The 14687-nt window shown below is 48.7% G+C and overlaps 1 protein-coding gene across 1 annotated transcript in view; it reads right to left on the reverse strand.

Annotated features, from left to right (window-relative positions):
- LOC142472113 (proton channel OTOP1-like) overlaps positions 1-14687 on the reverse strand; it is a 73614-nt gene that overhangs the window by 5749 nt on the left and 53178 nt on the right. Inside the window, exon 5 of the mRNA XM_075578903.1 lies at positions 2084-2214. Within this exon, the coding sequence (XP_075435018.1) occupies positions 2084-2214 (131 nt within the window). The remainder of the gene's footprint in view (positions 1-2083; positions 2215-14687) is intronic.

Raw genomic sequence — 14687 nt, forward strand, 5'->3', positions numbered from 1 at the left:
ATCCTTTTTTTGTGGGAGCCATCACTATTTTTTTTTAGTATAATGGAATCAGATTTAATTGTTATGATTTCTAATTATACATATATGGCATTACGTTGCTTAGGTGAAGATAAAGAAAATAGCATAGTACGTTTTTAAACTATTTAATTTCAGCACTCATCCCATCCCACTGGTATGTTTTTAAAAGAAGATGAAGCGCCTATTATGTGATTGAAAGATGAATATATCATTTGTTAAGGTAAAAGGTACTTTAAACTGCATACTGTTTACATTTCTAGAAGCTTCATCAGTCCTTAAGTGTCACCCCTTTTAATAGCCTATCATATTGGTTCTTCAAGAATGAAATTGGAGTGTACAATGTGTATGCTATAAAAGTACTGTACAAAAGCTCATTTTGAAGGTATTGAGATAAAGCACTCACTTTTTGGAACGGGAAGAAGATAGGTCGGTACAGAGCGGACTGAGCTGAGAATCTTGTAACCGCTGGATAAACTTAATGTTCAAGGAAGTCCGTCACACTCAATTCATAGAAACTGAGATCAATAGGACATTTGATAACTCTGATTATGTAGAACTGGTGCACAACATCATGAGGATGACGTGCATGTTTACTTTTCTGCATAATAAAAGTATTGACATGTCAAATTAACCGCCGTTTGTATGAAATGAGTGTGACGGACTTCCTTGAACATACAGTACACTATGAAAGTACACAATATTTTAATCTATGAAGAACTCTCATGTTTGTTCATTAAAATCTACATACTGTACTATGACACCTTTCCCTCGGTCTCTCTCTCACTCTCTCCCTCTCTCTCACTCTCTCACTCTCTCTCTCTGTCTCTCACTCTCTCTCTCTGTCTCTCACTCCCTCTCTCTCCCTCTCTCTCCCTCTCCCTCCCTCTCTCTCCCTCTCTCTCCCTCTCTCTCCTTCTCTCTCCCTCTCTCTCCCTCTCTCTCCCTCTCTCTCCCTCCCTCTCCCTCTCTCTCCCTCTCTCTCCCTCCCTCTCTCTCCCTCCCTCTCTCTCCCTCTCTTCCTCTCCCTCTCTTCCTCTCCCCCTCTCTCCCTCTCTCCCTCTCTCCCTCTCTCCCTCTCTCCCTCTCTCCCTCTCTCCCTCTCTCCCTCTCTCCCTCTCTCCCTCTCCCTCCATGGTTCACTTTCCTATTCTTGCCTCCTTCTTCCTTGAGATTCTCTGTTTCTCCCCTCACTTCCATGAGCCACTTGCCCATCCTGGAATAAAATTTTCCGCCCTAGAATGTTCTCTCTACTCCTTCTGTGGAAAAAAGTGGCAAAGATGTAAATCTTAGCCAAAAATAGCTTTCACCAAAAATCTTACTCAGGCCCAGATCCAAAAAGGTAAGTTAATGCCTCGTTAAGTGCTATGGGGTATCTTCAAAGTACACTAACACACCGTTGAGTGATATTTTTGGCTGCAAAGGGCATTGCGTTAACTATAACGGATTGATATGCAAAAGAGGTGTTCTTCCACAGAGTTCAATTATAGTTAATGCAGGGATTTGACAAGACTAGTTAGGTTATACCTAAAGGTGGCATCACTTCCATCCAGACTCTGAAGTATGCATATTGGAGAGACTATTTTACTAGAGTACCAAATTACCTATATACTGTACCTCCCCAAAAACACCTTTACACAATAAGTGGAGATACCTGTGCATAAAGAAGCAATATACCTAGGATATACAGTATGCTATTCAAATTATTTAAATTAACGGATATTTGTGGATCTGAGCCTTATAGTGTACAATGACCACACATTTCAGGAAAACTGTCCGAATTAAACATTGGTAATTACAGATTACGCATTTCACCAAAATTGGCTTAAATAATATAGGAATGTATGCATTATTTAACCTTTTTTTTTTTTTTTTTAAATAACCTTAATTGAAATCTTTCAATATGCCTGGACTGCATCATACAGTGTACATGTACATCTCCATGCAGGACTAAGTTAATGTCTTTGTGACATCAATACCACTCACACAAGACTTTAATAATCACTCATTCCCTGTGAGAAATAAAATGAACTTCGACAATTGGCATCCATCTTACTACTGAACTCACCATGCGTTATGTTTTCAAAGCCAAGAGTAGACAGTCTTCCCATATGTTCCTGAAGCTGATGCTTTGATTCTGTTAGTACTGCACTAACCCACAGAAGCAAATTGGTAAACACAGAGTGGATTAAGCCAAACCTGAAAAGTAAGGTAGATTCCAGATCAATATAAAAAAATGACACAAAAAAATATGTATATGTCATTCAAGATTTTACATTACTTATCGCTACATTGAAAAACCAGTTAAATAATACTATTTGCCAACAGTCGTGCCAACAGATATCAATCTTCTAAAAAATAAATACTAGTTTTAAGGTTTATTAAAGAGTAGTCATACTAATAAATATAATTAGTTGGGCTAAATTCAGGAAAGCCTCAAAATAAAGTCAATAATTTGTGGGCAAAGCCATTGGAATTATTTTCAATAGATCTGTGCTTTAGTTACAATATAATCACAGAAAAGGAGAATCTCTTTATGTCTATGTAGCGCACTTTCCCCCAGCGCCTGGGAGATGTGTGGCTACGGTATACGCGTGGTGCTATACCTATGGCGTGCAGGTGAGCTGAGTCTCTGCTACTGGGAACCTGGGGTATACCTGAGTCATGTTCGGTAGCGCCTCCACCTGTACGGGATTCTAGCGTGTGGAATTCCCCCGTTACAGGGCACATAAAGAATACACACTAGGTAAAGCAGAACAGTTTTATTATATGCAGCTAATATAGTTACAGCCTACCCAGCAGGCCTCGCACGGCTGTACCTCCCAATACTTCACCCCCTCTCAATGGAGTCACTGTCCCCAAAAGTACCTAGGGGCCCTTGGGCACCGAACCAACCCGGTGTCCACAAAGTCAATTCCCTCCAACCAATGTGTGGTACAGCCCTGTCTACTAACGTGTAAAGGTGATTGGGTGCACTTTGTTGGGTACCTGCCAGGTTTGTCCACACCCGGGCACGCAGATGCTGTAACTGATGATGGAATCCACGGATCAGTTGCCATAACCCGCGAAGCCTCCGCCTCTACATTGGGTAGTATCCCGCCTGGACTGTGCCACCTGGGGCTTGTAGTTCTCCTTTGAGCCCTTCCCTGCACTGACTGCCTACTCTGCGCATGCGTAAGCTAAAAGATGGGCCTAGCTGGCATATAATAGGGGTATCTTGCCTAGTGCAGGTGCCACAGACACGTGCACACATAACCTACCCCTTCCTTGTCCCAGCTCTGACTGGCGAGGTCTGCAGCGCGCATGAGAAGTATCAATATCCTGAGCAGGGAATCCTCTCAGCCCTATTGGCTAAGCTGCGTCCATGTGACATGCCCCAGTGCATCATGGGGCTTGTAGTTCTCCTTTGAGCCCTTCCCTGCACTGACTGCCTACTCTGCGCATGCGTAAGCTAAAAGATGGCGACTCCCTTCAAGTGAAGCTTCCGCGGGGCTCCGGCGACCCGATCGCCGCTCAGGAACACATACTCTGCCTCAGTCCCCTCCCCGCACTTACTGGAGACGCGCGCACACTGCACAGCACCCACACACCCCCGCAACGCTCCCGGCACTCAACGGATGCACCCGCCACCGCAGCGGAGGTAAGGGGCTTACGGGGGACTAGGGGGGTCCCGGGCAACACTCTCCACCTGGTGGAAACCCCAATGTCCCCGCTTGGGACAGAGTAATCCATGTTTGGAGTATGTCAGTATGCAGGTGAGTGGATTATTATCCGTCCTCACTTCGAAAGTTAAGCCATAGAAATAGTTGTGGAGTTTGTCCATGATGGCCAATTTGAGGGCGAGAAACTTCAACTTGTGTACCGGATAACTCTGCTCGCTGGAAGTCAAACTGCGGCTTATGTAGGCTACTGGTCGGAGCCCCTCCGGGTGTTTCTGGTGCAAGACTGCACCTACGCAGTTAAGACTCGCGTCTACATGAAGGACTAGGGATGTTCTGGATCGGCAACGCGAGAACAGGTGCCTTGGTTAAGCTCCTCTTCAGGCCCAGGAAGGCCCGTTCACAGTAAGCCGTCCATTTATCATCAAACGGCTGTCTGGCCGAGGTGGCTTTTCGCCCGGTGTCCTCAGGGTATATCTTGAGGAGGTTATTTAGAGGCTTAGCCTTACTGGAATACCCCTCAACAAAGCGACGATAGTAGCCACAGAAGCCAAGGAAAGAACGTAGCTCCATAACGTTCTCAGGTCACGGCCAATTCACCACAGCTTCTATTTGGCCGGATCAGTGGCGATTCCATCTGCAGACACAATGTGTCCAATGTAGGTCACAGAGGTGTGACAGAACCGGCATTTGTCGAATGACAGTTTCAGATCCTCTCAGCCCAGATCGTCCAGCAATTTAAGTAGCCGTTCTTCATGTTCTTTAAAGGTTTTTCCAAAAACTATATCGTCCAGGTAGACCAAGCATTCCTGAGGATTCATGTCTGCAATGGTTTTCTCCATTAGGCGCTGAAATATTGCTGGAGCCCCGCAGATGCCTTGGGGCATGCGCATAAATTGGTAGAAGCCAAGGGGCAGACTAGGCAGTCTTCTCCTGGTTCTCTTCACTCATCGGTACCTGGAAGTACCCAGATCGCAAGTCCAGAACACTGAACCACTGGCTCCCAGTTAGCAGGTTGAGAATCTCTTCGATGCGGGAAAGAGTGTACTGATCCGGTACGGTTATTCAGTGCCCGGTAGTCGACACACACCATCTTACCGATCCATTCTTCTTTCTCACCACCACCATGGGTCGAGGCGTAGGGACTCCGGGATTCGGTCACAATCCCTGCCGTCTCCATCTCTTGCAAGACGTTCCTTGCATCGTCCACATCCCAAGGGGCGATGCAACCAGAACGTTCTCGGAAAGGCGTAGTGTCACTCAGCCTGATGGTGTGCTGGGCACTGCGGCTGTAGCCCACGTCCATCTCACTTGTGGAGAATATAGCCTGGCATTCTTCCAATTTGGCCATTAGCCAGTCTTTCCATTCAGCCAGTAAGGTTGAATCTCTGAAGTTGAAGGTTAGCTTGGCTGGCTGTTCGGACACTGTAGCGGCATTCACCAGCGGCATTATCTCCACTGGGTGATGGGGTATATGCGGCCCAATCTCTGTCCTGGATCGAAAGCCGTGGGGTACGGAGAGATATTTTGGACAAACACTTTGATTCGTCTAGGAATCTTGGAAGTCCATTCCTGCACTTCTGGAATCAGCTTGTAGACTCCCTGGGCATCTTCCTCCGGTGTGCTTTCCAGGGAAAAGAGGTGATCGGCCTTGTCTCGGTCAGGGTAGCAGCACAATTCGGCCATGTGCTTCACTCCCCCTGGTGGAATCTCTGTTAGTCCTTCTCGCAGGTTGAAGAGATCTCCATGACGGTCCAGGTCAGATATCTTTCAATACTCTTCCAACAGGATGGGATGGAGGTTTAAGATATCAGAGGCAGTTCATCGGCATTTTGCAGGTAGGCCCTGATTATTGCCCATACTATATCGTGCTAGTTCCCAGGATAATCGGGTACTTGGGCTGCTCTCGGGATTCGGGGCATAATAGTGCCTCCACATCCATAGTGTGCGATTTGCCCATATTCAACTGAAGTATCTCTAGCCGAACTTTCACTATCCCATCAATGGGATAATCCTTATTACTTAGCCCCGTCATTTACATATGTTCAGCCGACGGCAAGGGATGGTGTTTAAGGTGTTGGTTATAGAAACCTCTGTACACGATGGTCACTTGGGACCCAGTGTCCAACAACGCTGATGAATATACTCCATCAATGAAGATACGTATGGTTGCGGCTGGTCCTACCCGACTGTAAGCGTCCAATGGTGGGTTCCAGCATTGGAGCTTTGCTCAGGAGGGTCTTCGGAGGGTGGGGGTGGTTTCGTCCAATGGGACATGTGTTTCAGCGGTGTGAACCCCGCAGATCATTACGTTAGGGTGGTAATTCTTAGTTGGAGTTTTTTTTTCTTTGTCGGGGCATTCGTTGGAGAAGTGGCCCTTCCACCCACAGCTGTAGCAGATGAGGCCACCGGGGGCTGTGTGAGCTTTATAGGTAGGAGATACTCTCCCTGATGGCTTGGACTTGACAGCTGGTGGCTCGCATTGAGAGTCCTCTTCCATAGTATAGGATTCCTTGACCTTCAGAGCAGATGCTCGGATTCACCCTTAAGGGACTCTTTAGTCTTTTTAAGGGCATGGAAGTGCAGCTGAACTTCGTGCTTTGGAACGTGCCACATTAAATCCATGTAACTGGGAGGTACTGTTGTGGCCAAAGCGGCCTGCATCACAAGTGTTATTAGGTGGGAAGGCAGTTATCCCTTCAGCAGTTGCTTGAACCGGTACTGGTCTATTTCTGCAGCCAAAATAACTTTCTTAGCAAGAAGTGTCCCCAAGGATAGTTGGAGCCTGTGGACGAAGGCGGACAATTCCTCATCCTCCCTCTGGTGGAGAGCCTTGAACTGGGCCATGAGCTCATCCTCGTTGTCTTTTCTTGTGTAGGACTGAGTCAGCAGTTCCACCAACTTGTGGGAAGGAACTTCTCCCTCTCTGTCCCGATGCGTTCGTATCAATTGTGCGGCCAGGGGACGGAGACACTCAACTAGCCTCTGTCGCTTGATGGCTTCCAAGCACGACCACTCGTCTAGCACGTGGAGAGCGTATTCCCTCCAAGTCTCAAACCCTTCTTCTCCTAAGGGCATTGGCACTATCCCGGAGAAGGCTTTGAGCTTTCTGTAATTCTGTGACTGTGTAGACATAGTTAAGGCCTCCACTAACTGCGGTAGAGTCACTCCCAAGTTGGACCCAATAGTTGCCAGACTACTCTCATCTCGTCTGGGGGTAGATGGCAGGTGGAGAATTTTTGCTCTATGGGATGTCTCTAGTATTGTACTGGGAGTGAAGGCCATTTCGAGGAATGGGTGAACTTACACCCGGAGTGTTATTCCTCTGGAGGGGAAAAGGGGTATGTAAGAGTTCAGCCCGATAGGGGGTGCCAATGTGAGTCCCAGGGTAGAGGTCAAGAGTAAGGTGGCAAGAACTGGGTATATCACTGTGCAGCCCATGGCTGGGGCATCAGGTAAATACAGGGCCTTTGGAGCCCCTTCTTCGCATAGGTCATAGCCGGCAGCCACTAGGAATATGGTCCGTTGGTGTGTAGTGTCATACTTGCTCCCTAACACCCGTGCTTTGGCTACGTCAGGGTGTTGACAGAGATACTGGCAAAGTTCGTGCACGGGGTAGTGCTGGGAATATCTCCCACTGTGAGCAGGTGGCGGGGACTCACGTGCAGCCCCAAGACCCAGTCGCGGACCTCTTGTTTAGACGATACAAACATGGTGTTCAGATCTTTATTAATTTAACTGCTGAAAAGGGCACCCTAGGACTGAGCTCTCAGCAGCGCCTCCAAACGTAGCGCACTTTCCCCCACCCCCTGGGAGATGTGTAGCTACGGTATATGTGTGGTGCTATACCTGTGGCATACAGGAGAGCTGAGTCTCTGATACTGAGAACCTGGGGTATACCTGAGTGATGCTTGGTAGCGCTTCCACCTGTATGGGATTCTAGCGTGTGGAATTACCCCATTACAGGACACATAAAGAATACACACTTGGTAAAGCAAAACAGTTTAACTATATGCAGCTAATATAGTTACAGCCTGCCCACCAGGCCTAGCAGGCCATACCTCCCAATACTCTGCCCCTCTCAATTGAGTCACTGTCTCCAAAATTACCTAGGGGCCCTTAGGCACCCAACCAACCCGGTGTCCACAAAGTCAATTCCCCCCAACCAATGTGTGGTACAGCACTGTCCACTAATGTGTAAAGCTGAGTTGGTGCACTTTGTAGGTACCTGCCGGGTGTGTCCACACCCAGGTGTGCAGATGCTGTAACTGATGATGGGATCCACTAATCCATTGCCGAAACCCGCGAAGCCTCCGCCTGTACGTTGGGTGGTATCCTGCCTGGACTGTGCCACCTTTGATGAGAGTCTATATTTGAAGGGTGATCTGGTCCAAGACTACCTATGGACAGAATGCAGCCGCTCCTGTCTGTATCCCTCACTCTGAAGCTACAGGACAGTGTCTCTTTCTATTGGCCTGTCCCTGCAGCAACCACAAGCTGAGGGAGGTCGGGGCCTAGCTGGCGACTAATAGGAGGTATCTTGCCAGCTCCAACTGGCATGGTCTGCAGCGCAAGAGAAGTATCAATATCCTGAGCAGGGAATCCTCTCAGCCCTATTGGCTTAGCTGCATTCATGTGACATGCCCCAGTGCATCGTAGGGCTTGTAGTACTCCTTTGAGTCCTTCCCTGCACTGACTGCCTACTCTGCGCTTGCATAAGCTAAAAGATGGAGACTCCCTGCACTTGAAACCTCATCGGGGCTCCGGCGACCCGCTGACCGCTCCAAAACACATACTCTGCCTAAGTCCTCTCCCTGCACTTACCGGAGGCGCGCGCACACTGCACCGGCACATGCGCACCCCTGCAACGCTCCCGGCACCCGCTGGACGCACACGCCGCCGCAGCTGAGGTAAGGGGCTTACGGGGGACTAGGGGGACCCGGGCTACATCTACAATAAAAAAATAATGAAGCTATACATTTTGTGGGATTTTTAACAATCATGTTAAAAAATCAAACAATACAGCCAGGTCATCATCTATTTTACATTTGCACTGGTACAGTACTCCCTTTGTCAAATTAATGTAAAGCTGTCACCTGAATAACCTATGAGTCATGTTTCAGGAACAGTTTTTTCATGAAATGATGTAGTGAATTATAGTAAGAATAGAAGACTCATTGGGACAGATTCAGTGCACTTTGTTAAATGACCTTCACTGCAGTGATAAGCTTATTCATGTTAAAATGTGTTGCATTGCTGTCCCAGAATGCATCTCTACCTCTTGTCACCTAAGTTCCTGATAGCTACAGGCTGTGACAGGCTATTGTAGGGGGCATTAACCCCTACCCCCTATCATGCTACTCTCTGAGTGACAAATGAGGTGGTGCCACAAGTGTCTGTGTATAGCCAATCCTGGCACAGACCTTGTGCCCTCCCCTTCTGGAGTCTCAGGGAGGAAGTACCAAATTGAGAGGAGTTCTCTTCCACCCCTCCTTGGGAGAGGAGGTGTGTGCTGCTCCTCCTGGCTGGGAGTGAGCCAGGCCAATCAGTCCCTCCTGGGCTGACTGAGCCAAAATAGATTATAGGCCGCAATACTACCTGAGGGCCCAGCACCATCCAGAGGCCTGGGATCCTCTGTCACTGTATGCATCCGCTGTATAACATCTTCAGTGACTGCCAATTAAGCCCCTTTGCTTTTATATACCTCTGCCTGAGTCTACAGTCTATTGTGCAGGGGTGTACAAGAAGTCTGCTTTAGTAGGGACTGTCCCTGGGAATCCTGGAGCCCACTGAAGCTGGAGGCGCTGACACCATGGGAAAAGTCTGAACTCATCCAAAGCGTGTCCTGGTCCCCAATACAATGCGGATCACCACTCAGCTCTCCTGGATCCTCACAGGTATGCAAGCATCATGAACATCTGTAGTAGCAGCAACATCTTCCAGAGAGGGGGGGGACAAGTGCTATAATTGGATAAGAAGCAAAAGGCACTGTGTGCTCATTTGCATGTTATTTCCCAGAATCCCTGCCTGCAGGGGAAGCATTGTATGCTAAGAAATAATGGTGAAAAGCAGGGTTTCAGACCTGTCTGACCATGTGAATGACCTCAAAATGGATATTTTTTTTCATTGAATTCAATAGAAATGATATATGCTTTGGCAAAACACAATCAAATTATCATTAGCATATGCCAGGAATGGGAAAAACACTCCAAATACTCCAGAACTATGAGAATGAGGTTATCTAAAGACAAAATAATCTTTCTAGGCTTCTAAAAGCCAAGGCACCTATATACACAGCCATTTTTCCTAAGCACAAATGTACTGTAGATTTATGTGAGAAAGTGGCTTTCTGGGGATTTTTGTGATTTTTCCATTGTGCTTTTGAGGGACTGTCTTTCTGTTGATGTCTTAGTTGTCTGAGTGAGTGTTGTGTCTGGTGGGATTGTGCTCGTTTGTCTTCGTACTACGTTCCTATTTATCTGTTATTAAGTGCAGTGATGTGTGCGTGATTATGACTCAATTTAATTCCTTTACATGGAAGTGACTGCGGAGTTAAGAGAATCCAACAGTTTGAAAAAGTATCACATCATGTGAAAGCATTGTGTGAATAGTGAACAGTTTAGGAAAGTGTTTTTTTAACCTGGGTTTTGTGGAAAATGGGGTACTGTATGGTGGAAAATTACCAGAGGACTCTTGAGAAAAATGTGGCAAGGGGGGACTTATATTCCCACATCTTTCCATCAAAATGATTTAACTTTAACTCAAAAATGTTAAGAAATCTTATACTGTAATGTTTTAAATTATATATACTAAATCAAGCTATTAGTGTATATGAAGGTAGCATGGGTCCCCCCTGCTCCCCTTTTAGCCTCCCTGAGTCCCCTTTCATTTCCCTTACCTCCGGGGGGTGCGAGGTGGTCAGTGGAAGGATGCGCGTGCTCACGGCGAAAGTACAGAGTGCGGGCAGGCGAGCGCATCGCGGGAGACTACCTTTGCAGGGCGCCGCCATATTGTTAATTCTTGCACATGCGCAGTGCAGTTGCGCATGCGCAGAGGACTACCCAAGTTCGGTGGCCATGTTGAGGTTGGCGCTGGCGCAAGAGACACTTCGCGCATGCGCAGGACGTTGGAAGGCAGTGGTGGCCAAGAGAGAGTTTGCGCATGCACAGCAGAACCCGGTGGCCATTAGTTAGAATAGGCTCCACAAGGGAATACAACCCCCAGAAGCCTCAGTGGCTGAGATCACGTGGGCGCGAACAGCTAATAGGGCTACAGCAATCCCCTGTTCACCGAAAAGATACAATTTGCACGCTGGAGACCACACCAGTCAGAGTTTGGACAAGGAAGGAGTAGGTTATGTGTTCAGGTGTCTGTGGCACCTGCACTAGTCCAGATACCCACTATTAGGCCCCAGCTAGGCCCTGACTCCCCTCAGCTTGTGGTTGCTGAAGAGTCAGGCCTACAGATAGGAACACTGCCCCTGTAGTATTAAAGTGAGGGACACAGCCAGGACGCGGCTGCATCCTGGCCTCAGGTGTTCTGGGACCAGAAACCCATCTACTACAGAGACTATCAAAGGTTGTACAATCCCTGCGGGACCCACCCTCCGTAGAGGCGGAGGCTCTGCGGGTCTTCTTAATATCCGTGGATCCTTTTATCACGGCATCCGCATGCCTGGGTGTGGATACACCAAGCGGGTACTCAACTAAGTGCACCAACTCACCTTTACACATTAGTGGGCAGCGCTTTACCACACATTGGGTGGGATTGACCTGGTGGACACCGGGTTGGTTGGGTGCCCAAAGGCCCCTAGGTTCTTTGAGGGACGGTGATCATTGAGAGGGGCAGAGTATTGGAAGGTACGTGCGAGGCCTGGTGGATAGGCTGTAACTATATTAGTTGCATATAGTAAAACTGTTCTGCTTTACCAAGTGTATATTCTTATTGTGTCATGTGACGGGGTCATTCTACATCATAGAATCCCGCACAGGTGGAGGCACTACAGAGCATCGTTACAGGATACACCCCAGGCTCCCAGCAGCGAAGGCTCAGGCCTCCTGTGAGCCACTAGGTAATGTACCCTACATAAACTGTAGCTTCACATCTCCCAGGTGGTAGGGGAAAGTGCGCTACATTTGGAGGCTCTGCTGAGAGCACAGGCCTGGGGTGCCCTTCTCAGCAGTCTAAATTGTGAAACCATGAACCCGCCATGTTTACACCTACGCCACAACAAATCGGTGACTGGGCAGTAAAGCTCAAAGAACTCCCGTGACACGTGGTCGCAGTGGGTGGAGTCCTCAATGTTCGCTGTCTGCGATGTAGTGCGAAAATTTCCTGGCCTGGGCGACGTCAGACTTCTTAGTAGGATGTACGATTCCGCGTACAAGGGAGTAACATATTACAGGCCACGGAGTCAGAAATATGGTCTGAAGATGCCCCACAGGTTGTATACCCGCCAGAGGCTTTACCACAAGGGTGTCCGCTCTTATACTCTGGGCTAGCATCCCCTCACGCTACCCCTTGCCGGCGGGACCCTCCACATAGGTTTCCTCACCAATCAAGGTCTCCAACTCCCCTCCAATCTAGGGGAGTGGAGGACCATAAATGTGGCCACCAGCACTCCGGCTAGATCGGACTTATCCCTACCCTGGTTAACGTTCACTTTCATTACAAGGCAGGAGGTCCACACATGGGCCTTAAGCTCAGCACAACTCCCAGCCACCTGGTTGCCGTGGGAGGAGTTCCTGTTCGCACATCCTTGCTGGACATCCGGGAGCATACTCGGTAACTCCCCAGGCTAGTTCATGCTTGGGTCATAAACCGAAGGTTTGACCCCACCCTCCAATGGTGTGCTCTAATAATGGGCATAGGCCATGCCATATGTGAGGAAGATGGCCCTCAATTCCTCAATCTGCCAGAGGTTCCGACCGATGGGTGCCCATTTATCTATCCTGGCCTACTAGTTTCCTTGGCACCTTCCCCTCCGGGACCCTCCTGATCAAGCTGAAGCGTTAACCTCCTCCTACACCCCTTGAGGATGGAAGGCTAATGCCCCGGTGTCAAGTACCCCCATCCTGAGAGACGTACACCTACCCCGAGTAACCTTCACCCCAAGTGCTGCGCAAGGAGTCACCAGCTGGGCCGGGAATCCACCACAGTCCCCTCCACCAAGCCCTCAGATGAAAAGTTTAACACCGGTCCCTAGCCCCGGGCATGGAACCGATAGTTGCGTAGCAAGTGGCGGCTCTGTACTGGGAGTGACCCTATCGCAACTAGTGGAGACCCTGATCATGTCTTCACAGTCGCAGGATTGCGAGACACTAAAGGCTTTCTTTGGAGTGCAACCCATGTCACTAGGCAAAGAAATGTTTGATGATTGACGGGAGCATGCAGGACAGGGGGTTTCAGAGTGGACGTGTTCAGCCATTATAAAACGGCGACGGGTCATAAAGTGGTTGCATCCCCTGGCCTCAAACATTGAGTGACTGTACCATAAGGGCCCCGACAAACGATGCCTACTAGGGTGGCTCCAATGAGCATCTCCTCGATCCCAGAAGCCGTGTTTCATCCCAGAGAGACTTTCTGAGACATTTTGTTGCACCCTTTATGGGAGAGGCTGAGCCTCAAGACTTTGTAAAATACTCCTTAGAGGGAGTAGCTGAAGAGCAGCTCAGGAGGAGCCAGATAGTTAGGCATCCTCCAAATAGGATGACCTACCATTATATTGGACACCCCATTAGGCTCAGCAGTGGTCTCGGGACAACATGTATTCTGGGATTGTGGTGTTCAACCAATTGTATAAAGTTGTTCAATGATATTAAGTTGTATTTTTTTATTATATAACTTTTGTATGTTATGTGTACACTGTCCCAAGCGAGGCGTTGGGGTTTCACCAGGGGGAGAGTATAGTATAGGTCCCCGTGGTCCCCTTTTCTCTCCCTGGGTCCCCTATCATTCCCCTTACCTCCTGGGGTTGCGGGGTGGCCAGCGGAAGCATGCACGTGCTTGCGCCGAACGCGCAGAATGCGGGCAGGCGAGCGCATCGCCGGAGACTTCCAGCGGCTCCCTTTGCAGGGCACTGCCATTTTGTTAATTCTCACACATGCGCAGTGCAGTTGCACATGCGCAGAGGAATCCTCAAGTCCAGCGGCCATGTTGGGGTTGCGCCGGCGCGAGAGACACTTTGCGCATGCGCAGAGCGTCGGAAGGCATCGGCGGCCAAAAGAGAGTTTGCGCATGCGCAGCAGGACTCCCGGAGCGGCAGCCATTATTTAGAATGCACTCCACAAGGGACTACATCCCCCAGAAGCCTCAGTGTCTGCGATCACACGGGCACGAACAGCTAATAGGGCTGCAGCAATCCCCTGCTCACCGATAAGATACAATTTGTGTGCTGGAGACCACGCCAGTCGGAGCGCGAACAAGGAAGGAGTAGGTTATGTGTGCAGGTGTCTGTGGTACACCTGCACTAGGCCAGATACCCCCTATTAGGCCCCAGTTAGGCCCTGATGCCCTCAGCTTGTGGTTGCTGCAGGGACAGGCCCACAGATAGGAACGCTGCCCCTCTGGTATTAAAGTGAGGGACACAGCCAGGACACGGTTGCATCCTGGCCTGAGTTGTTCTGGGACCATACACCTATCTACTACAGAGACTATCAAAGGTGGTACAATCCCTACGGGACCCACCCACCGTAGAGACGGAGGCTCCTTGGGTATTCCTTAGATCCGTGGTTCCTTTCATCACAGCATTTTGTTACCTGTGCTTGATCTTCACGGTAGATGGCATTGGATTGTGTTTCGTGACGTCACGATACGAGAGCTTGCTGATTTCCCAGGATTCGGAGGGCCAACGCTTCTTAAGGTAAGATAAATATTGAGCGTATGTACTTTTATTTTTACAGGTTTTTTGATTGGATTTTTCTTTTTTTTAATGTTTTTCACTGCCTATTGACTGCTAATATATTAATCTGTGCCTATTTACAGGTACAGATGAATACAGTGGGAGGCAATGCA

Source organism: Ascaphus truei, chromosome 1 (assembly GCF_040206685.1).
Source record: "Ascaphus truei isolate aAscTru1 chromosome 1, aAscTru1.hap1, whole genome shotgun sequence".
Lineage (NCBI taxonomy): Eukaryota > Metazoa > Chordata > Amphibia > Anura > Ascaphidae > Ascaphus > Ascaphus truei.